The sequence below is a fragment of the Eublepharis macularius genome, chromosome 2 (genome assembly GCF_028583425.1).
Source record: "Eublepharis macularius isolate TG4126 chromosome 2, MPM_Emac_v1.0, whole genome shotgun sequence".
Taxonomy (NCBI): domain Eukaryota; kingdom Metazoa; phylum Chordata; class Lepidosauria; order Squamata; family Eublepharidae; genus Eublepharis; species Eublepharis macularius.
In genome coordinates, this window is record NC_072791.1 from 127,407,491 (window position 1) to 127,433,204 (window position 25,714).

A 25,714-nucleotide genomic window follows, 5' to 3' on the forward strand; every position below is an offset into this window, starting at 1 on the left:
ATACTCAAATATAAAGAATAAAAGACAACTCTCAGCCATAGAGCCCTTAGTCTACATCTACCCAGAAAGAAAATTTCCATTTGGACCCATAAAACATCCAAGTGGAAAGTCTCAACATTCAGAGGTACTTGTATGAAGATGACCATAGAATGGATCGATTGTATCATGCTGACAATTGCATGAAACTCAAATGGTGAGGAAACAGTGTTCCCAGTTGACTCCTGCCCGGTATCAGAGGAAATAACCTGTACCTATGAATGTAACAGGCAAGTACTCAAGGACCCAATTTGCCTGGGCAAAAAAAGGGATACAGTTTGAATTGTCCCCTCTAATATGCAAACTAGTCTGCCTGCTAAGGAAAAATTAATGGGATGCATAGAATAGGCAACCTGTTCATATCTGTAGGAACATGTCTCCAAAGAGAGGGGATTGATCTCTGTTATAGAACAATAGCACTCCTGCCTTGGCATTAACACTAGTTGTAAACTTGTTCACATCCAGAACTATCTGCTGTAGGAATACTGGCTGCAAGTTGATATTGTTGACAATATATGAGTAAAACTCAAAATGGTGTTCAACCCCTTTGGTCTGGTGTTGTCTAGACACTGTGCATGGCAATTCTATCAGGAATTGCCCAACTGCAGAAGACTCTAGTCTCTACCCAAGGATTAGCAACACTGTGTGTTCTCACTTATTGTGGTAACAATCACCATGTTGTTGCTTGTTCAGGCTTGAATATTTTTGCCCCAACATCAATCTATGTCAAACCAAGAGCATAACATATGGCTCTGAATTCTAGTACATAAATATGTAACGTCCTTTCAGTGTCAGACCATTCATTCCCATATAATATTAACATCACAAAGTGTACTCCAGTTCTGAAACGAAGCATCAGTTGTCAGAATAGCATTTATTTATTTGATTTTATTTATACCCCACCCTCCCCACAAATGGGCTCAGGGCAGCTCACAGCATGCATACAATACAATAAGTTAATCATAAAAAACTATAAAATCAGAGGTAATTTAAAACAATCATTAAAATAGTTCAGGTGCCTTCTATGTATAGGCCACTTAAATAAACAATCGGCAGCCACATATGAGCCATAACATGTGGGCATACACATGGCCAAGGGCAGACACATATCACACTGTCTCATATCAAAAGGTATATCCCTGAACAAACTAACGGTCTGGCCATCACCTTTCAAGGGTCCTGAGGATTTGTCTCAGGATGGACAAATTTATGGATAGAGAAATGTGAGGAATGACCTGAATTTTTTTCAGAAACCACTGGTGCAAATTTACATATTTAACATGGTAAGGGGTACCATCAATGTGGTAGTCAACGTCCATCTCAGCAATCCCTGTGTGCTCCAGATGATTTTGAGTCACTTGTCTGAGTCCTGTCCCCAGAGCAGGATGATCTTGGTACTCACGGAGTCCAACGTTGCACCACTGAGGATGAAACTCTGGGTAGGCTCCCACTGTGATCTTTCCCCAACATCACCAACTCTAGTTCTAATATACCACAAGTATCACAACATCAGTCATCAATTGATTCCAAAAATTGTGCGGCAATGAGCCCAATGTTTAGATCCAGTAAAAAAAGACATTGTTAGAAAACAATGTGTATGTGATTCAAATATCCCATCTCGATATTTGAATCACAACTAATGACTGTAAACAGCCCCGACAGATATATGGGAATGATCTTTCCCAAAGTCCAGGGTAGCTACCCAGCAATTAACCTTTAAGGAGGAGAATGTGACCATTCTATCCTAAATACTTTTAAGTACAGCGAGTTGTCTGAAATTTGGTATAGGCTAAAAACATCTACATTTTCTTATATACTAATACAAATGTGAGGAAGAAAACATAATTGGAGTTCCTTGAATGGTCCATTTACCTTGAGGAACCAATTTTCTTTCTCTAATACTAATGAGGAATTATTTGCAGCTGCAGCAAGTAATAGACTTTTTCCTTTTCCTTCTTCTTAGTTAACTTTAAATTGTGGTCATTGTCCATTATGGCTAAGACCTGAAAACAAATGTCACTGATCACATTCAGAGAATACATTGTCAAATCATTAAGTAGAACCTTAGGATCTTTGTGATTGTAACTGCTGTGAAGATTTCTGGACTATACAGAACACTTCTTCCCACCTGGGGTAATGGTGGTAAACTGGAGGGATGCTGTAACACTCATCAGTTGTGTTAGTGACCCCAAGAGAGTTCTTTTCTACTGAGAATTCCACTCATCTGAGTGAGAAAGAAGGGAAGCATCCCCAAACAGAGTCCTCTACTCCAAATTTAGTTATGGGGGGGTCCCCCCAGGAATCTAAGTCAGGAGTAATGCCCCAAAAATGTCATTTCTGCCCTACTCCTGGCAGCTACAGCATGCCCAACTGTATTCATCTGCTGCATAGACAGCATTATAGCTTCCACTTAGTAACAGGGGGACTACAGAATTTTACACCGGGAGGTCAGTGATATCAGATGAAAGCTTCTCCCTGAAATGTGGAAAGCAGCCATCCATAATGGTTTAATATTTAGCAATGCACAGATTTTAATAAAATGGGGCAGAATACTGGCTTTTGCCCAGTCCAAGTTCTCAGCCCTCACCATGGGGGGGGGGGTAGAGTATAATATCGGGTGGTAATTTTGATGTATTAATTCTGTAACCAGTGGTGACAGTGCAGGCATTCCACCCAAGATGGAGTTCCAGCCATTAACTATCACTCGTAGTTCAGCATGATTTCGTGGATAGGAAGGCTGTGATGGAAATTGAATCTCCGTCTGCAGTTCCCTCTCTCAGATTGAATGAAGCCAACCCCCTCAACCTTAGCACCTGTAGCTGATCATTGGCTCCGATGAGCTTTGCATCAGAGTGAGAGCATCTTTTTTCTAGTTTTGAAAAAGCCTTGGTTCTGAGGATATCATGTGTCTGAGGATTTCTCGGATCCAAGGAAGTTCTTGGAGCCAAAGGGTCTCAAGTCCAAGAAAAATCTTGGATCCAAAGGAAAGGTCTTGGATCCAAAGTAAGTCTCAGATACTAGGAAGGTCTTGGATCTGAAGAACCCGGATTCCAAGAAAAATCTTCGATCCAAAGGATTTCAACTCCAAGAAAGTCTCAGATCCAAAAGAGGTTTTGGAGCACAGTACTTTTCACCCTTAGCTCCTACTTCACTGATCCAGCCCAAGATGGGCACTTCTTCACGGCAGGCAACTCACTGCCAGAGTATCGGAGCCTGGTGGATGCCCTTTAGTGCCAGATGACTTAACCACCTGGGGGTCATAGCTCCTTGAAAGCCTCCTAGTGGCAGAGATCTGAGGTTGGAGCTTCCTGAATGCCTGTCAGCAACAGATGACTTAACTGCCTGGGGGCCAAAGCTTCCTGGATGCCCGTTAGTGGCAGACAGTTTCACTGCCTGGGGCTGTAGCTTGCTGGATTATTTAGATGCTTCACCGCGGCAGTTGATACAGCTGCCAGAGGAAAAGAGCCGGTTGGAATTATTCCTTGATGTAGGCCATCTTAGTACTATAGCTAGCGTATCTCATGAAGCAATGCAGTCTGAGGTAATCTGAGGAGCAGCAGTTATAATGCGTGAAAATCAAACTAGCCAGTTAAAAACCTCCTCAAAACACACAAGATGTAAGGATGAGTGAAGATAATCCAAAATTTATTAATTCTCTCTTCAAACAAAACGTTCGATGTTAAAAATTAATGGAGCTCTTGAGCGAGGTTCTTCTCATCATGGTGGCTAAGAGAGAACTGAGGGAAGGGGTTGCTCCTCCCACATAGTCACATGACCATTTAGGTGAGAAAACGGGCTGAGACATGAGTGGGAGAAGTGGCCCCCCTAGTGGAGCTTTATGGAAACGATAAAAAACTTCTTCAGTCGGCAGGCCTGCACATGCACAATCCCATGTGAGACTGCACAGAAGAACGAAAATGAACTTTAAAGTTTTAATTAATCCAGTATAGGCTATAAATACAAATAGGAATCACTATACAAATAATTAGATGATCTATGATTTCTCAATTAGTACTTACTATACTAGAAAATTATATTACACAATGTTGAGAAGTATAGTAGCTATTTTAACAAAACTGTTATCACTAGCATGATTGGTATTTGCTATCACAATTCACTAGTTGTTTTTAACTGAAACAAATGTGTATGAGTTCTTGGAGATCAAGTAAGTCATAATGCAAAGACAGGTTTAGACAGGAAAATGTAATGCCATGGAGGGCTGCCTAGGACCCTGGGGGCAGTGAGTGGCAGGGGGGGGGGAGGAGAGAAATATGTCTTTCTTTAGCGCTACAGGGATTACTCCACATGTGGACACTGTACCCACATTAGGAAGGATCCTTCCCACATTGCAGAAAGAACAAAGATTTGTAAGAAACACACAAGGGATCCTACAATGCAGAAATAGACTGGGAAGTGAAAACAGCCCAAGAGCAAGCCAAACTAAAAGCAGTTGCCGTGTGACAATCCAGCACTGCAGGGCCACTCATCTCACTGGGGCCAGTCATGGATATTAGCTCACTTATTGTATCATCCTCCAAATTGGAAGCAATGTAGAAAAAGACAATTGTAGTTCTGACACCAACTGCCATGGCTGATGAGAGGTCTGAAGTAGACATGGGCACGAACAGTATTACGAATGGGAAAAAAAACACGAATGGGCATTCGTCTGTTCACGAACAAGCTGTTCATGAGGCCCCATTCTAAACAAACAAGTGGTTGTTGCAAGCCTCGTTCATTGCCTTCATCAGCTGTTCATCAAGCCAGACAGTCTAGCATCTGCTGCAATCAATCCCCTTGGCAACCGGAGGCAGGAAGGGACTGAACTCTATCTGAACTCCTTCTGGCTTTCCTTCTGGCTTTAACCCTTCAAAGTACTTCCAGCAGAGAGTCCCATTTTTGCCACTGTGGAGAGAAAATGACAGCCAAGGGGGAGACGCGAGTATCATGCCTTTCTCGGGGTGCAATCTCTCTGAAACTTGGGGGGGGGGGTCTTCAGAGGACAGTGAGGACTATGTCCCCTGCAAATTTGGTGGGTATTGGACATTGGGAAGGTCAGTTGGTAAACACTCAAACTAGCTGCCAGCAGACACTGCTGTTTTTGTCAGGACAGGGCCCTTTAAATTATCAGCTGGGAAAGGGGGCTAAGTGGGGGGGGGGGTTGGGGGGTGATTCTGGTCTCCACGAACAATGAACAGCGAACATGTTCGGGAACAGTTCATGTTCATCCATGTTCGTTGTTCATTGTTCATGGATGGCAACGAACGACAAACAGGGTGTTCATTTTTTTCTCCTTTCGTGCCCATGTCTAGTATGAAGCCAGAAGTTCCTAAGGCTTGTGCAGACTTGCTGGGGCTTAGCTCTGCTTCTTCCTGACCATCAGCAGTCTTCTAAGGCAGTGGCTAACTGGGAATTTCCCCTGTAAGTTAAATAGCCAGTCTATCTCTGCTAGAATGATAGGAGGTAAATGAACTTTTAAAATGTTTAAAATCTTTGCTCAACTATGGCCATTTTCATGCAACATTAAAATAGCACAATACTCATGGAAGGCTGCTGGCTTCCTTGTGCAATTTTTGATGCCATCCGTGATGATGGCACTTTCATGGCTGCCGGCCTCCAATTTGTAAACAGATAGTGTCAAAAATCACGCGAGGAGGCAGCTTTCCATGAGTATCACGCTATTTTAAAGACATGTGAAAACAGCCTATAAATGTGATATTTGGCAACAGTCCTAGCCAACAGGTGCATGGGCACATCTTGGAGCAGGTTATATTGAGCTCATACTAAAGCATGCCAAAAATTTGCCAAACTAATTTGACCAAAGCATAGAAGCATGAATTGATATCTGTGAATCTTATCCTGTATTGTACACTCCATCTAGCAGAACTATCTGAGGTCTCAGGCAAAATCTTGAGACTGAGATCAATGCCATAGGACTGAACCACTGAACCTGGTATTTTATGCATGTAAAATTATACTACTGAAACCAAAAGTATTCTGCAACAATACATATGTACATATGTACATATGTTCAATGATTTGCTAGATCACCTCTGCTTTAGATAAAACAAAAGTGCTAATATTTGCCGCTTTGATATGTGTGAGAAAACTAAAACTACATCCTCCCTTATATTATGTTTGGATATTCAAGACAGAAAAGTCACAGTTTGCTTTCCACATCATTCATTCATTCATTCATTCATTCATTCATTCATTCATTCATTCATTCATTCATTCATTCATTCATTCATTCATTCATTCATTCATTCATTTTTACACCATCTTTCTCTCCAATGGGAACCCAAAGTGGCTTACATGGTTCTCCTTTCCTCTGTTTTAGCCTCACAACAACCCTGGGAGGTAATATGTGGCTGGTCCAAGGTCACCCAGCAAGCTTCCATGGAAAAGCAGGGATTCAGACCTAGGTCTCCCAGATTCTAGTTCAGCGCTGTAACTACTGCACATCCTGGTTGTCATTACCATTGCTATCTGCTCTTAAGAGTTATATACAAGTGAAAACAGTACTTCAAATGTGGAGATGTTACCTACAAGCAAGGGTTTGTGTGGAACCTCATTCAGAAGTCCCTTATAAGAACCCCTTTAAAAGCTGCTTGCATGGGATGGGCAACAATACTCTCAGTGCTGCTTCTTAGGTAACTTCAGATTGTTAGCCAAACCTTTGGTCTCTTCCTCTTATCTTCAGCCCCGCTTCTGAGCACCATGAACTGCAGGGAAACAGTCCTCCTTGGCTTTCATTGGTTGGGTTTTATTCCTTCTGCTGGCCTTATGCCCAATTGGCCCTTCTTGCTCTGGTTTCCTCACCAGAGCGGGGCTGGCTACTGATATTTTATGGTTGTTGGCCTTTCACTGTAGTATAGATATACAGTCCCCACTCCCAACCACACCAGCCTAGAGCACAGTCCATCACTGGTTCTTGTTGCCAGGCATTTGGCCCTATGTGTGGGGCCTTGACCAAAGCTAGATTGGGCAGCCATCAGCTTCACCTCTATTACCACCCATCTGGTGATCATAGCTGTGAGCTGGGATAAGCTCTGGTTGCCTGCTGGCTTTGCTCCTTTAAGCATTTCTCCTATTGGGCTTGTGCCAGGCCTAGGCAATCTCATCATCTGTACAGCTCACAGGGGTTGCATAGCTTAAACATCCTGTCAATTTATATAATTATATATTTCATAAAGGGCAATTGTTAGCTTATTTTATCTATCCAAAGTAGATTAGTCCTCATTTTGCAATTGTTTGTAGAGGGAAAAACAAACCCAAGATACCTAGTGGGTTATTGCTTGAGTAGAGACTGGATCCCAGGCTGTCAGATCTAAATTTGACCTTCTTAAACTAAACCATATTTGTCATTGCTAAAAAACATATTCCACAAATGCAGTTTCATAAAAAGTAACTAAATACAGCAAAATGGAACAAATGGAAATAATTTCTGCCATTTATTTGGCACACTGACTAAATTTACTTGAAAACGAGTTTATATTTAACTTGGATTACATTTAATGTGCAGTTTACATTCAAAAACATACGGTTTTATTTCTAAACTAATCCCACCTCTTTCTGAAAACCACTGCAAAATTTCTATTAACAGCAGCATCCAGTTCCAACTGTTACTTTTGAATTTTTTACATTTAACATCCAAATGCTGTAACAATTTTTTTGTTTAATATTCATTACAGGGGACTAATGAGTAAAATAAAGATGCTGCTTCTGGGCTGAGGTTTTGGTTTACAAAGAATACACAAATAAAAATAAGGTTGCCCTTTTATTTACTTAAATGTCTTCATAACCTGAATTCCTTTGCTAATGTGGCTTTAAACATTTAAAACCCTGTTCACAAGGAGGCTCAGAAAGTAGCTTCAAACCATTATATCCCTAATTGAATTCCCTAGGAGCCCAGTAAACTCAAAGGGATAAAGAAAGAAATCATAACATTCGTTAAATCATCTCCAAACACATCTCCCTGCAAAGTTGCATGACCTGCTACAAGCTCAAATTGATGATTGCAGCTGAACTGCTGAAACCTCTGTTATTTAGATGGCAATCAAACAAAACACACAAATTAAATCATGCCTACCTTCACTTTTATCTCTAATTATGAGTAAGAAGGCTTGCACAAAAGACTAGTGTGTGTCCATGCTGATGATAAAAGGCCGAAAAAGAGATATATGTAAACTTCCTATAAAGAACCAAGCTACTCTAACATGCAAATTGGAAAGGAAGCGGGTCAATAAATTCAAAGGAAATGATTTTGTAGTACACAGAAATAAAATAAATATGGTCCAGGATAACCAATTTCCTGGGCATCTCTCTAGAAGAAATTTTCATCTAGAAGTGCAAAAAGGCACACGTTTTCTTTCCCCTAGCTAAACTGTTTGTATATCATTCACTATCCATAGTAGACAGATCACAAGAGAAGTCATCATGACTATTATCTTAACATGTTCAATAGCTTCACATCCCTGTCAACTTACCTGGTTTATAAGTTATTCCTGGGGGGAAAAGAAAACCCTGCTGGGCTGCAGCAGCCGCTGCCAATGTCCGCTGGTCGTGTGGAAAAATTGGGATCATGAGCGGAGGCATGTGACCCTGAACCTGCTAAACAGAAGACAGTCTTTGATCAGAAATTGCACACATTTGTCTCGACAAGATATCTCTTCAGCTCTGATAGTGTTCAGAGTCCCAACAAACCTCCTTCTTACCATAATTCTTGCAATTTCATATCATATCAAAACCCATGCTAACATTTCTTTTCTTCAGAGTCAAAGGTACAACAGTCTTATTCAGCTGTTCTTGGTTCTATTTTATTTGGTTTAATTCTTTGATAGCAGTGTACTATGTAACTAAAGGCAGCTTTTCAGTTGCATAGTTCAATATTTTTCTGCATGTGCTTTCATATGTCTTCAAATATTACAGTATGACCATATACAACTTTTCTTATATTTTGAACATTTTAATGTTACAACTGTTGTGGTGTTAGTATAAACTCCAAACAATTCAGTATCTTCAAACTATTAACACACTATCTTAAGTATCCTTTTAAAGAAAACCTAACAGATCTCATGCCATACATGCCTTCCCATAATATAAAAGTGCATTGTCTGTCTAGATCATTTTACAGTTTTATGCATGGCCACTTTAGCCTAGCAATTATGGGGTGATCTTTAGAGAACATAACAGAATAAGTCCCACTATACTGAATTCCTTTCAACATTAAATGGATTTTTTAAAAAGCATTTTAGAATCAAAGCTAAGGAGCATTAAAAATAGCTTTAATATTTCATAACCAGGAAAATAATTTCAGTCTCTTCTGTAATAAAGTAGTGGTACCAAATACTATTTAAAAGTAAAAACTGAAATTCAGGCACTTTTTTGGCTTTGATTTCTTTAAAAAAGTTGTTTGGCTGGTAAAAATCCATATGTTGACCTATGACACTGTTTAAATAGTACCACATTTTCTTGTCATATCCACGTTCCTCTTCCAACCCCTGATGCAGTCCAGAAAGGCTACTGTGTGTGTGTGCTTATATGAGCTAATTTACCAACAAATCTTCTCTGGGGGAAAAGCCCTAAGATGTAGGTTAATAAAGGTCAAGCAAAATATAAACACTTTACAGTATTTTTCAGAATCCATTTCTCAAGAAAATCAACTTATAATAAAAAGGTCTTTGTGCAATTACTGCCATAGCACTGGGGCGTGAAAGAAACTAGCTTTGAACAGCCATTTCTTTCATTTTAGCTGACTAAGCCTGGTTATCTACGTTAGCAACACGCATAATGTGGTTAAATTGAAGTAGATCCCCATGTGTCCTGTATTGACTTTGTACAACATGGCTGAGTTTGTGGCATGATGATCATTCCTACTGGCTGTGTGAGTAAACAAGAAGCAAACACAATGACATGTTCTAATGGCTAAGGCACCCCCTCCCCCAGCATTTAGCTGGAACTGAACAAAATGTGTTCTACAATCACTTGGAATATTTTCAGGGAACATACTGAATCACAGACCACTCCTCAATCCAAGCAGTTAACAGTCAGATTAGAATAGCTCAAAATAGTGTAAAGAAGCCAAAGACAAAATAATTCTGATGAAAAGGCACACTAGATATGAAGACTAAGGCAGTGGTAGGGATACCATACACCCGGTGGGGGTGAGGAATCCCCAGCCCCACCCCTCACACCCCACCCTCACTTACCTGGCCGGTGAGGGGGGTGCGCACCTTCTGTGCGTGCTCCCCTGTGGTGCTGTGCGCTCCCGTGCACAGCAGCCGCCTGGATCGGCCGAGTTTGGCCCAGGTTGGGGCCACTGTGGCACGTGGGAGCGCTCCTGCACTCTGCAGAAGCTCAAAACGGGCCTGATACACGCCCAAATGGGGCTGTTTTCAGTGCTGCGGAGGGCAGGAGCACTCCTGCGCTCCACAGCAGCTCAAAACGGGCCCAATCCACACCAAAACAGGCCCGAAATGAGCCTGTTTTGGCATGGATCAGGCCCATTTTGGGTCGCTGCAGAGGGCAAGAGTGCTCCTGCACTTCACAGCAGCTGAAAACGGGCCCAATCAGCACCAAAATGGGCCTGAAACGAGCCCATTTTGGTGTGGATTGGGCCCGTTTTGGGCTGCTGCGGAGGAACAGAGTGCTCCTGCCCTCCGCAGCAGCCCCAATCCAAGCCCCTGCGGAGCGTAGGCATGCTCGGAGGGGGGGACAATTGATGACATCACTTCCCAGAATTGACATCATCACACTTGCGGGAGCGCATGCGTACTTAGCGCGCACGCACCCGCACCCCCCAGAAAGGTGAGCACCAGGCCCCAATCCCCCCCGCTGGGAGGTTGAGGGTGCCTGGCAACCCTAGGCAGTGGCCATTTATAAAAGTGAATAAAGCTTGTCCTTCTGATATATGTAGTTTATTACTACTGTATGGTAGAAGTCAATATTATGGAAGACATAATACAAAATCTACATCTTCAAGTGACCCATGATGTGAAATAAGAAAAGACTTTTTAACACACAGTGCCTTTGGACGAGCAAGTTGTCTGGAGTACCTTCCATCAAACAAGATTGGTTCACCTGCTGCAGTTATTCCTCTTGGAGAAAAGTCACTTTCCCTCAGTCACTCGATAACATCCAGATTAATTACTTTCACAAGTGGCCCTTGAAGACAACTCTGAAACCTCAGTTGATACAAAACATGGCTACAAGGGTCCTTAATGGGATGTTCTAGGATGAGCCCATAAAATCAGTGGCTTCCAGTCTGCTACTGGGATCAATTTTAGGAGCTAGTTTTGTACTTTAAGACTCTAACATCTTGGGCCCAGTATCTAAAACACTGCAAACACCTATGTCAAACTATCCAGGTTCTTAGAATTGTGCTTTCCTATGGGAACCAGTATGAGCTGAGGTTAGGTTAGTTGAGAACTGGGACAATGTTTTTCGACCACTGCCCCAGATGGTGGAGCTCTCTCCCTCAACAGGTAATACTGCATTATTGGAATTATTTGACTGCAACCTGTACACCACTTTGACAAATATTCTAAATAAATGAATGAAAGAAAAAAACAAAATTAGAGCCCTGCTGAATCAGAATAATGTTCTATCTAGGACAGCATCCTTTTCCCCACAGCAGCTGACCGGATGTCATGGAAGACCACAGCACTGGCACAAAGGCCAAAGCCTGCTGCTGCTCCTCAGGAACAGAAATTCAGATGAAGTCCTCTGTGTATCTCTGAATATTGAGGTTCCACTCAGTCATCATGGCTACTAATCATGGATGGACATCTTCTTCATGGATTTCTCTAATCCCCTCTTAAAGGCACATAAATTAACAGCTGTTATTGCTCCCTCAGTCGGAATAAAGAGGCAGACACAAGGCTTGGGTAATAAAGGGCCACTGTTTATTTTGGCAACAATATTAATTGCAACACCTAAAATCTGACAAGGGTCTAACCAGCAGTACAAGTCAAGCCCTGAGGTCACTCCTGGACCCCGCCTTGACCTGTCTGGGTGAGACCCACTGCCCCAGATGTGAGCCATCCAAATGTATGGCTGGGATCTGGCCAGCCTGGTGGATGGTTTCCCCCTTAAAGCTTCAAGCACCCCCACCGTGGAGCATGAGGGAAGGACTTGTCCAGGGGATCCCACCAGGCAGCCTTCCTTCTCAACTGGCCACCGTAAAGCATGCCAGCCGATCCTGACAGGCCCCTAATATTCCCACCAATGGGGATGTGCCAGGGTACTCACTGTCTCGCTCTCATCCCCCCAACTAAATCCTGCCAGTGATGGCCTATATCAGTACCACCATAGCCAAATAGCCACAGCTCCAGCAAGCAGTACAAGGTAGGCAAAAAACTTTCTTCCCAGGGCCAATCAGGGAAAAAAGAAAAAAAAAAGTCCACCTGGCCCCCCCAAAAGGCAACCGGTCTAAACCTGCAGTGCTACAGGGCAGGCAAGTGGGCCGAGAACAAGGTGGCAAGTGCTGATACAGGGGGCAGGGCTGGCCTTTAAAGCACTTAGCCCCACCCCCACCCATGTGACCCTGCGAGGCTGGAGGGATGCTGCTGCTCATCCTCTGCGGCAGCAAAGGCAGCCCCCGGCCTCAAGCTTTTGGCTGCCAGCTCAGTGGGGGCCAAACTAGGTCCTGTTGCAAGACACAAGTTAGCTGAAATGTGAACAAGTTATTTATTTATTTATTCATTTATCCTTTCTTTCACAATGGGGACCCAACTCACATCATTACTCCTGAATATACCATCTATAAATTTCTACTGGGACTCTGATTCCTGGTATTTTAGGAGTGTGCGAAAAAATTCTCTCCATTGGATTTCTCCACATCATGCATAATTTTATAAACCTCTGTAACATCTCATAAATCCCAAATTCTTCATTCTTTTCCTCACAGAGAAAGTGTTTCAACACCTTGATAATTTAGGGTGTCCTTTTCTGCATCTCTTCCTTTTTGAGAAGCATTTTATAGAACAAGACAGTATTACAAAAGTATCCACACTATAGATCTATACAATGATATAACAAGTCACCATTCTATTTTCAGATTCTTTCCCGATAATCCCTACTAAAGAATTCATCCTTTTTTTACCACCTCCATTCACTGAGTAGACATTTTCATTGAGCTGCCCATCATGACCTTAAAATTTCTTTTTGCCCTGAGTTCAGGCCTGATTAGGGTTTGTGTAAAGTTAGGAATTGGAGCATTTGAGCAACATTTTTATGATTCATCCCTGAACTTAGATAATTTATGAATAAATTAAATAGTACCAAATCTAACACTGATCCTTTGAGACCCCTCTGCTTACTGTCCTGTTGTGAGATGTTATTCCTATCTTCTGCTTCCTTTTCAGAAAGAAGTTAATAGTACATAAAAGACTCCATTACATTATTCCATGATGTCTATAAGATTACAGCTACCCACTTGCTTGTCAACATTCTCAAAGAAGTATAGCAGGTTCAACAAGTTTATGTATTGCACACCACTCAGGATCAAGTCCGTGACTGGATCATCTCTAGACAGTTCCATGATTAACTATTACAAAGTACAATAATACTTCTGACACCAAGTAGATGCCAGAGAAAAACGTAAAACTTGGTTTCCCTATTAATAAAAGCAATGCATTGTTATACCATCTATTTAATTTTGTCTCCTCTGCTAACTTGATGTGATGGCTTTTTATTTTTGCCATCTGCCCTAGAGCTTCATTAAAGATACATGAATGGACTAACTGGCCTGATATCTTGTGAGGAACAGGTGCTATTGTTTCTCCCTGAAGACTTGCACTAAAGATCTGACTCTGAATACTTGAGAAAGAGCATCTGCAGCAGTCAGTCAGAGAGCAACTTGGCAAAGACCTTGCTATGTGCTAATGTGCAGACAGAGTGACACTCAAGGGGACTCATTTTCTCTTTCATGAAGATTTAACTTTTTTTAAACATGATTGGAAATGTATTGAAAACTAAATGATCCTCTCGTTTCCTGCCTGTTGTGAAAGTACAGAATCACAACTATGTGAAGTGCTGTAAAATACTGGTCCAAAGACAACTATTGTTTGTATTTTCTAATTTACTGAACAACTTTTCAAATAATGTAAATCTTATTTGATTATAGTCCTATTGGAATTTGAGGTGTGAATTAGTGTATGGTATTTTGTGGCAAGCCACCAAAAATCATCAGGAACTTATAAAATGGTAAATATTAGGGTGGTAAATACTAGATGGTAAATATTAGGGAACTTATTCAGGTAGACCTAATATTTGAACATTGTTACCAAGCAATATTATGCTGAGTGACAAGGACACATCCTCAGAACGAATTTGGTTGTTCCAATCACTCATCAGCTGCAAAGCTGTCATTCTTATTCTTGTGCATAGCAGCGGGCGGGGGGGGGGGGCGGAGTTCTTTCAAAAGGATTAGGCATGAAATAAATATGGTCCGCACAAAATTTGTTTTACTTCTCTCTCTTTTGACCAATGCTCCTGTGCACTTTAGGCATGAAAAGGACTGTATGTCAATTGGTGCCCTAGTCCTGAAAGAAAAATTAATGCTCAACATTTATATTTCTATTCAGATTTGTCGAAGGCTTTCACGGCCGGAGAACGATGGTTGTTGTGGGTTTTCCGGACTGTATTGCCGTGGTCTTGGCATTGTAGTTCCTGACGTTTCGCCAGCAGCTGTGGCTGGCATCTTCAGAGGTGTAGCACCAAAAGACAGAGATCTCTCAGTGTCACAGTGTGGAAAAGATGACCTACATCTTTTCCACACTGTGACACTGAGAGATCTCTGTCTTTTGATGCTACACCTCTGAAGATGCCAGCCACAGCTGCTGGCGAAACATCAGAAACTACAATGCCAAGACCACGGCAATACAGCCCGGAAAACCCACAACAACCATCTATTCAGATTGTTTATCTAGGAATTGGACTGCAAACTGTTTTCAGAAAGATGGTGTTCTTTTCCAGCAGAAAATAATATTTTGAAAGTCTGCAAATTCCCTGCAAACATATCTCCCTTTATTTTCTCAAAGAATGAATAAAAAGATGCTTCTATAAATAAAATCACAGTACAGTACATAAAATCAGTGGCAACTAACATTATTTCTGTCATACAAAAGGAAACACATACAAAAGGTTTTGTCTTTTCTATGGATAACCCTTTACAAAACTCTATAGAAAGCACACCTTTGCTCCCTTTTGCCCATATGTCAATGGGCAGCATTATCTTTTTCATGTAAAAGGATAGATAGAAAACAATAAACAAGGCTTTCTTATGGGCATAGATGGAAGCTCCAGCATGCACACATATCTTCAAATTTTATACATATGCAAACATATACTACAATGGATGTGGAAGTCATTGATATTCTTATAGCCAATTAATTCCATAAGTTAGAGAAGTCCTGCACAATCCCCTATCCAGTCGGATGCAATACCAATTACTTTATTCACAGTGTTGGCCAAATTTATGATGAAGCAGTCATCTACTTCACTATATATATAAATCATCTAGATGATAAGAGGTAACTAAGTTTTTGGTACCAGTTTTGCTTCTTTCTGGCCACATATACATTATCAATCCATATTTTTGCTACCTGTCTATTATGGAGGCTAGCTTGGGTCTATATATTTAGCCATACATGCTGAAAATACAAAATACATGTAATATTATTTTATAATGTTGAAAGAATGAAAAATGATTAACTATTGACTTAAAACTGTCTATGCTTTCAAGAAGCAGTCACTAGGAGGGAATAAGAAACCCACAGCTATAAAAAATTAATAAAACATGTTATGCAAAAATGAATTTATGGTTCATTTGAAATTAGAGATCTACCACCTTCAAAATCCATACAAATGCATAATCTTGTCAATTAAATATTATTGTTAAGGTCTAGTAGTATGTTAAAATCACTTTAAAGTGCAACTAAGGAAAATTCATGTGTGTTTATTACTCCTTATGGGTCTATTAGTGGCCATTTTATTCAGATTTGTGTTGTAAAATCTGCATAAACTCAGCATATTGTTATCCCCATGTGTGCATTTGTTTGGTTAAAGCATAACAGCAAATCTCAGTTACTACAACTTCTGAAAAAGTCAAGAGAGCTAAGAGAGTCTCACTTTTTAATCAGATCAAAACAGTTCATGACTAAAGGACTGAAGAGCTGACTATTATGCAAATTTTCACAGCTAGTGGTCACAGCCATCACAGAAGACAGAACAAGTCAATTAATTCAGATATTTGGGGAGACTAGTGAAGACGTATGTTTCTTATTTCCACTGTGTCTTATTTTCTTAGAAATAAAAGCAAAATATTGAAGACTGTTTTCCTTTAGAGTTGAAATTCAAACAGATTTGTTCTAAATTTTAATAATGTCAATTTATGTGATAACTGACCTAGATTTGGAGCTAGCTAAACTTCCATCTCTCAGACAACCTGGTTTTATGTTTACTTGTTACACTTTTACTGACATAAGATTATTTTTTCTGTATTTGTATTATATCATGCACTCACATAAAACATGAAATTTGTGTTTATATTATATTATATTATATTATATTATATTATATTATATTATATTATATTATATTATATTATATTATATTATATTATATTATATTATATTATATTATATTATATTATATTATATTATATCCACCTTTCTCACTGAGACTCATGTAACTGAACATGGTTTGTTCAGTTCAAAATCTGTATGTTCTGACTTCAGTAACTCTCCAGGGATTAGGAAGAGGGAGTTATTTTCCTATTATCTGAGATTTTTTAACTGGTGATGCCCAGGACTAAACTTGGGGCTTCTGAATGCAAAACATAGGCTCTACAGTGCATTCCATCCTTGCTGTAAGAGAAATGAGATAGTAGATCTAATTACATTTTACTATTGTAAAGGAAAGTTCCACAGTATAGGTAATATAAAAAAAATTCTGTGATTTTACAAAAAGATATTTCAGAAATATTTATATCTATATCCCACTGATTGCAATTAAACTTACTTCTGTGCATGCCTACATAGTATCCAAGTATGCATATTCTGCATTACTACATATGTTACTGAGTTCCATCTATGTGGTTATATCTTAAGCCACTACAGTAAAAAAATGCAGAAGGAAATACATGGATTCAGCACATAATTTTTATTTGCTACCCTAGTCGGAAGTAAGAGGCAGACACAGGCTTGGGTACTAAAAGCTACTTTATTAAAGCAACAACATAACATTTGCAGCAACAAGGGGCTAACTAGTGGTACGGGTCAAGCCAGCAGTCACAATGGGACCTCCTCCTTGTACCTGTCTGGGCGAGACCCACTGCCCTGGGTGCGAGCCATCCAAGAGACATGGCTTGGGCCCAGCTGGTCAGGGGAATGGTTCCCCCATAAAGCTCCAAACACCCTAAGCCGTACACTGGAGGGAAGGACTTGTCTGGGAGGTCCCATCAGGCAGTCTGCCCTTGCAGCTGGGCCATGGATCTGCAGCCGCTCCTAACAGACCCCAATTCCCCACCAAAGGGGAGAAGGCTTACCGGCCCTCTCTCGTTCCTCCAACTCTAACCTGCCACTAACCTAGCTAGGCTGTGGAACCACTGAATCAGCTGACCACCACCACTGCACACAGGACAAGGTAGGGAAAAAAATGCTCTCACCATGTCCAATTAGGAGGAAGGGGAAAAAATTCCTACCTGGCCTCTCATAAGGTGACTGGCTAATCTGCCCTGTTACAGGGTGTGGAGGGTGGGCCAAGCTCAAGGTGCCAACTGAAGGGGGAATTCTCAAAGCACTTAGCTCCGCCCACTCCCATGGGTCCTAGGAGAGAGCTGCCTTTTCTCATTCTAGGGCAGCAAAAGGTGGCCCCCGGCTTTAACGGCTGTCAGCCGTGGCCGGGATTGCCATCTTCTTCCTATATGAGTATCATCTCCCTCTTGGGGACAATGGCACAACCAAATTAAAACACAACCAAATTAATCTGTATGACCCACACAGTCCCATCTTCTCTCTGTTACTGGATTGCTGTAGGATCTAAATAGGAAGAAATGGCTTACACACAGAAGTGGCTTACTTTTAGAATATAAACTGGGTTCAAGAAAACAGTGTTACCAAAGCCAATAAGGCCTACTGCTAAGAAAATATAAGTACCATAGTGCCAGTCTTCCTCTCTCACATAAACATTTATGGAAATGCAAACTTTGCTGCATCCATAATACTATAACAGCATTTCCATTAAGTCTTCACTGCAAGATACTGTTATGTAAATTATTATTGTTTTAATAATAATAATAACAGCATGGATTCTTTTCTTACCATAATTCCACATGAAAGTAATATTATACTTTTCTGTATCGTACAAACAGCAGTGGGAATTCAGGCTTCCAGATCTGGTGCTGTAATATTTGTGTGTTCTGACTATGCCAGAAACCACAAAATTAGGTACAAGTTGAAGACTACAACCAAGTAATGAACTAACTAAAGAAGCCTATGTCTCACAAAGAGAGTTTGACTAGTTAGAAATGAGAGGTAAAGAAAATCAAGGATTAGCCTTAGAAAGTAGTGATAAGTAACATTTATTGCATGGGACCAAAGGCTATTAAAATTAGAACACATAAAAGAGAACAGACAAACTACAGTGAAAACAATAATGTTAAAAGTACATAAAAACACAATAAAACACATAAGCACTTTCATTATGTACAAACTAAGTATATCATCCTTTTGATGTAACTCTAGCCTAAATTTTCTTGGCTTAAAAGGCAACCTGTGCCACTCTGTAAGAAACATACTGATCGGAATCAGAAAGAAGGAAAATTAGTTCTTCACCACAGAAAAAAGAATTTATACCTTTTTAAATCTCAGCAAGAAATCTGTTTCTAGGCTCTAGGTACAAAGGGAAAAATATAATACAATGTGGGAAATTTTTCTGGGACCAAGGCTCCGCAAATACACAGAAGTGCAGTGAATGATGTTTTGGAGGAGCAACCAAAGAGAATAGCAGGAGTCATGGTTTGAAACCTGACAGATGTTAGGGCCATACTAAGGTTGGGGAAAATATGTTGGACAGATAGAGGCTCTGTCATGGTCCTTTTTAAACAATTTGAACTGGGGAGAGAATCAGCAGAAAAGGACTTGTGTTTCTGTCCAGCATACTGTCAAGATTCAATCTAATACACTGAAACCTGGCAAGGGAACATGAAAAGGTTCAGTCTGGCTTGCTGGCAAGATATCAATTCATATGTGGATGGGGTTAGCCAGAAAACATATTCCTTTTCATGGGAAAATATACTCCTTTTCATGGGCAGTAGGAGCTGTCTAGTAATTTGCCACTAGATACCAGAGGAATGGCTCACAGGCTACATAGCAGGATATATGTCCTTTGTGGAGGGAGAAGAAGAAGACAAAGATTTGGATATTGTTTTGGTGAGAAAAGGGAGTCAGGCATCAAGAAAGGACGAAAAATTAAAAGGCTGGGAAAGACAGACATGAACGGACCGTGAACATAAATCTTGAAACTTTATGATTATTCTGTCTACCTCTTAATTCACCACCAACAAGAAATAAGTTTATACCTAGATGCATGTAGTATTTATTTTTCATTTTGCTTTGCTCTGTTAGTCAATTTTTTGCTTAATTATATATTTTTCTTTTTGTAAACAATGACTGTTTATAGAAGTAAAAATGATTTTTCCCCTTTCCTGAAATATGGTGGTCTCTTGTACCTACATAAAAGACTACTCACCTCCTGTTTACAAGGTACAAACAGGAGGCAAGGAAATGTCTGCCTGGATCTGAATTAATCTAAAAAGAGAGAGATTTCCAATATTATTCCTACATACATGTGCATGAGTAGAGTGATTCTTAATTTAAAGAAAAGTCTCTAAGAGAGAAAAATAGAATGTCCGGAATACTGGTGGTAGAGAGTGCTGTCAAGTCATAGGTGACTTGAACCCTTAGTGGGGTTCTCATGGCAAGAGACTAACAGAGGTGATTTGTCATCGCCTGGCTGTGCAGCCCTGGTCTTTGTTGGAGGTCTCCCATCCAATTATTAACCAAGGCCAAACCCTGCTTAGTTTCTGAGATCTGATGAGATCAAGCTTGTCTGGGCTATCCAGGTCAGTGTCCAGAATACTTGTCAATCACATTTCTAATTCATATTCTGCTGGTGGCAGCAAAACAGAATCCTACATGTGCTGGGGTGAGGTTCAGTGGAGAACAAACCTGAAGAAGTGAACTCATTGGGGTCAAGTGGCCTGAGATTACATTGAGATTGAGATTTCTATGCCATTCCATCATTTGTAAAATTATTGATAGCTGCTCCTCATACAGCCAAAATACTCTACTTTCATTTTGCCTGACCAAAAAACAAGAAAAGTATACTTCCTGTGCAACTAACTTTATTAAGTGTAGTTCCATGATGAAATACATAGTCACATCTATAAAGAATTATCAGTCAGTTACAATGAACCTTTGTCGAGCTGAGTAACTATTTCCCCACTGCTACAACCAGGCCTTATCTGCTCAGGAAATGCCTATTTTAACTGACAGGTAGGAGATTAAATCTACAGCTGCTGAAACACAATCTCCACTGTTAGATAGACTTTCACTGAAGGCGCTACAAACACATAATTTGTTTATGTTGTTCCAGCAATCTTTAACAAAGCAGAATGTCTAGCTGAGACAAATGCGGTTAAACTCATTTATTGTATTATTTCTGCTACACAGAGCAAGCTCTTAAAACACAGAAACTAGACAAGGCACAAAGCTCTGACTGTCTAAAGGAATCAAGAATAGATGAGTTCTTGTTACTCTAGTCTCCTTTACATAGTAAAACATGCTACCTCCTGGAAAATATCTATTGCTATTCTTTTTAAGCAAGAGATTTAATGGTTCTTACATTTTTATGCAGTAAGATTTATTTTGTTTTACCTAGTAGTAATGGACTTTTTTTAAAAAAAATATCAATTCTCGTCATAGCTAGAAATTTAAAAACCATTTTACCCATCAAAATATTTTTATATCCTTCTTAATATATGTGACATATATTTGCTTATGTTGTCCTGGAAACTGTGACGGCAACAGATGGCTGCATGTCCTGCTGCTGTACTGACAGCTTTCTAGAACAGGTTCCTGTCTGGGAATCTGAATGGGTAACCCCCACCCTATGATAGCTATTACTCCATTCTCAGATGGAAGTTTTACACCTCCATGGAATAGGTCTTTGATCCTTCACCACCATGCATGCCCCTGTCCAAGCACACATTACTGTTACTACATTAGGACAATAACATTTTATTTCAAGCCTATTACCTCAGGCTAATAAAATTTATAGATGTTTCAAAGGGAGTACTATGTTATTTAAAGGTGATTTTAAAATATCATTAAGGCATACCACCCTTTCCACACTGCTGCCCACCATAAACCTCTCATCACAGGTTTGGGTTTTCCCAAGCAGGTAAGGGCGGGTCACCACATGCCACCTGTCTAGCCTCTAATTTAGCATGCAGAGAGCCATGACCCAAATCCTCACAGGGTCCCCTCTCTCCTCTTCCAGAGGCTCCGCCAGACAAGCAGCTTGTTGCCTGTATTTACTTCCCCTCACTCAGTATACTGCCCAGGGCTACTGGGGAAAGGGAACTTAGAGTTTACTTTCCCTATATATGCTGCCACTATTTACTTACACTTGGATCATTTCATGTGGCCAGAGTGTTTGAGATCTGTGTGTGTGATCTTTTCCCTCAGCCAATGACTTCAAGTCAGCCATGGTTGAACATGTACCATCTCACAAGATATTTGAATAAATGCAGTGTTTTTGAAATTAATAATCTAATTTCCACTGGTTTCCATGTTGTTCAGGCTCTTTTCTTATTTGAAGACCCTGTACTATTGTGCAGTAACTGCCTCAACATTGCTGTGTTTGTTTGCAAGGACCCTCATGTGGAACAAGCATCCATAGCTCTGCTTCTATAATAGTCATTTGAATACTTCAGAAGACTGGCTCAGGTAATACCTTACTCCCCTGTGTCGTGGGACATGCTTATCAGCCCCATCTAAGCAATGTTACTGCCTCACTTCCAAACATTCACATGGTGTTTAACATGGAAACTGGACATACACAGTACACATTGCATGGATTTGATTACAAAATCAACCCAATACATGTGAATATATGTAAACCCAATTCTGATATTAAGACCTCTAAATAAATACTTAGATGTGGGACAAGCTTGCTGCATGGGAAGGATGAACAGGTACGCCCTTAGTTTCTACTAGATGTAGAAAAGATTTTTTAAAATATTTATACTGTACTTTTCTCTCCAATGGAGATCCAAAGTAGCTTTATTCTCCGTTCCTCTTATCCTCACAACCACCCTCTGAGCAGCTCAAGTTACCCAGCAAGTTTCCATGGCAGGGATTCAAACCTGGGTGTTCCAGATCCCAGTCCAACACTTTAACCACTACATCACAGTGGCTCTCAATGGGCTATTGCATATTCTTGTCTGGTCCAGAGATTCACAAAATTTTAATAAAGCTACCAGGCTAAAAATAACACAAGATTACCCCAAATAGGAATTAACAATTTTTAATTTTTGTTTAACTTTTATGCATGGTTAGGAAGTAATTTTGCATCCTGCCTTTTATCTTTATTAAACTTCCCATGCCATTTTTACATCACATACCATTGCTGATTCATATATTATACACCATTTATAATGCGGCTCTCCCAGCGTGGCAGAATGCCGCTGGAGCCGGGAGCCGTCCTTTGAAGCCCCGCCCGGTGGAACGGAGACAGTCTCCCTTCCCGGGCATCCGGGGCTTTGCTGGGGGGGGGGCGGAGCCAGGAGCCATTTGCTGGCTGCTCCACCCTTCCCCAGATCCAGTCTCTTCGATCGCTTGGCCCACCCACCTTACCCTGTTTTTAGTGCAGGACTAGCTGGCTGCTGGGCTCAGAGCCAGGTAGGAATTTTTCCCTCTTTTCCCTGATTGGCTGTTGGGAAGGGGGGGGGGGGTTCGCCTACCTTGCACTAATGGCAGTGGTTGAGTTATTGTTGGGTTTTGCTGTTTAGTTAATAGTTGGCAGGAGATTTTGGGAATAGGGTGCGGGCCGGTGAGCCCCTCTGGCATTTCCCCATTCGTGAGGTGCAGGGCTGCCAGGATGGCGGGATGCTTTTGACGGCTCCTTGCTAAGAGGGCAGGCTCCTGAGGGGATCCCCAGGAGCAAGGCCTAACCTCATGCTAGTCGGCTGGGGCGTAAAGGGTGCTTGAGGGGGGATCCAAGGCCTGGCTGCTGGGTTCCAGCCATTCAGGAGATGGCCTATACCCGGGGCAGTGGGGCTCGCCCAGACAGGCAAGGCGGTGGTCAGTGGTATCTCAGGGCTTGACCTGCACCGCTTAGTTAACTCTTGCCGTGCATTATATTTATGGTCATTTTAATAAACGGCACTTTATTCCAAGCCTGTGTCTGTCTCTTCCTTCCGGCTGGGGTTTCAAAGCATTTTTACACAATTGTCATAAAATCACTTGTCCATTGAAATGGCAATATTTCAATCAGATGTTGTTGATATGGTCAGGAAAAAGGATGAGCGCAATATCATCCCAAGCATGGAAAAACCATAGAAGAAACAACATTTCAAATTTAACCAGAGTTGCCACCAGAGTTCAGTGCCCTTTCTGATACCAATTTAATTGTACTTGAATATTTGTGCAACCCTTTTATAGAGATTACCTTCACCAACTTCTCTCTCAATACCAGCAGTTTACATATATTAAAAACAAAACGATCTAGCAAACAGACGAATTGTAGCTAAAATTAAAATTAAAATTGAGAGGCATGAAAATTAAGTATATTGCAGTTTCGTCATTCAGTTCCTTCTCATAACATTCTGGGAACGTGTCTTGTTCATCTTTCATCTGTTTTTGTACTATTATTATTATTTTTAAATTAATCTTATTTGTAATATCCTCCATTGAATTTCATAGAGGTTAGCACAGGAGCTGCCACTCAGAATACTGCATTTGGCATAATTTTTTTAATAAAATGTGCAATAAATGGACTGAATCCATGGGGAATCCCTCAAACAGCATGGATAATGAGGAGAATCCATAACAGACATAAACAAACCCAGAACGATTTCTGTGGCCAGCATCATTATATAAGATATATCACCATATATTTGAATGTTCAGCTTCAAACTTGGTATCTGAATAGATTACATTGATTCAGTCACAGTGTGAGGTTCAGCTAGCAAATAAAACTTGAAATTGGGGTGGGGGGGGGGAAATACCTGGGACAAGAATTTAGCATTTTACTGCAATAACTTAAATCTGAAAGTTTTACTTAGAATGTTTTGTTAAAGCAGAAATACTTGGAAAATTGGACATCCAGACTTAGTGGTAAATAGATATTTTCTGTACCTCACAACACTATTTAAGTACGTCAGCTTTTAAAGCTGCTATAATCTCAAAGTAGGGATGCCATTTCCCTGCTGGGAGTGGGAGATTCCCTGCTCCCACCTTCCCCCCACCCCTCTTACCTGGCCAGTGGGGGGGGGCACCCCCCAGGCGGCATGCTCCCACACCCACAGTGGCCCAATTCAGGTTGAATCACGCCCTGGAGCAGGCCCAATTCAAGCCGAATCATGCCCTGCAGCAGGGCATGATTGTGAGCTCCGGGAGCGTGCACGCAAACAGGGACACAGGGACACAGAAATGTATGTGCCAGGCTCCTGATCTCCCGCCAGGGAACTCGCGGGACCTGGCAACCCTATCTCAAAACCATATTTCAGTCTATGCACAAGAGACGTTCAGAAAGATTACACATCAACAACTAGAAACTAGTTTTAGTTTGAGAGCTTTGACATACACCTTCCCATCTTTTTTAAATATGATACCCATGTTCTCTGAAAGGATACAACAATAAAGCCAGCATATTTTTTTGGTGTTAATTTCAATATAGGATAGATTTAATTGCTATGCATGGCTTGTTAAAAATGCATTTTGTTCACCTCAGGGTACAGCATTAGCCTGTATATTTGCTCTTTCTATTTTTTCCCCTTCAGAGTTTGTTCAAAAATTCTAAAGCTGGGATATTAATCATTGCTCAGAGGGTGAAAAAATCTGCAGGAATAGCTGAAGTGCCTCCCCCATTCTCCTAAGCAGGAACTATTAGTTGGAAATGGCAGATTTTACTTATATTTGTATAAATATAAGATGCAAAGAAAGGAGAAATAAGTTAATTAAGAGAACCTGAGCAAGGGCAGGCCTAAAGGCATGATGCACTATGAAACTTAAAATCACAGTTCTGGTCCAGGGTTTTTGTGAATTAGAAAGGAAAGAAAATAGATGTGCTATCCAGCCCAGAGCACAAGGCAGACTTTAGCCAACTACAACATTTATGTCCATAAGCTACAGTGTGAAATGCCAGAAGTAGCCATATCTATGTTTGTTCAGAATACTTAATAGAACAAAACAGAAAGGAAAAAACACAGGCATTCCACAAAATTAAAAGCATATTTTTGTTCCAATGCTTGAATGTCTGAAAGTTCTGCCTTCCCAAATGGTCAAAGTAGATCTCTGCATAGACAGAAAAGACAAATAGCTTCTCTCCTGCTATCTGGCATCAGGGACAATCTACTGGGAATCAACTACAATGTTCCAGCACAGCTCTT

The 25,714-nt window shown here is 40.7% G+C and overlaps 1 protein-coding gene across 1 annotated transcript in view; it reads right to left on the reverse strand.

Annotated features, from left to right (window-relative positions):
• SOX6 (SRY-box transcription factor 6) overlaps nt 1–25,714 on the reverse strand; it is a 572,111-nt gene that overhangs the window by 198,783 nt on the left and 347,614 nt on the right. Inside the window, exon 7 of the mRNA XM_054970704.1 lies at nt 8,523–8,646. Within this exon, the coding sequence (XP_054826679.1) occupies nt 8,523–8,646 (124 nt within the window). The remainder of the gene's footprint in view (nt 1–8,522; nt 8,647–25,714) is intronic.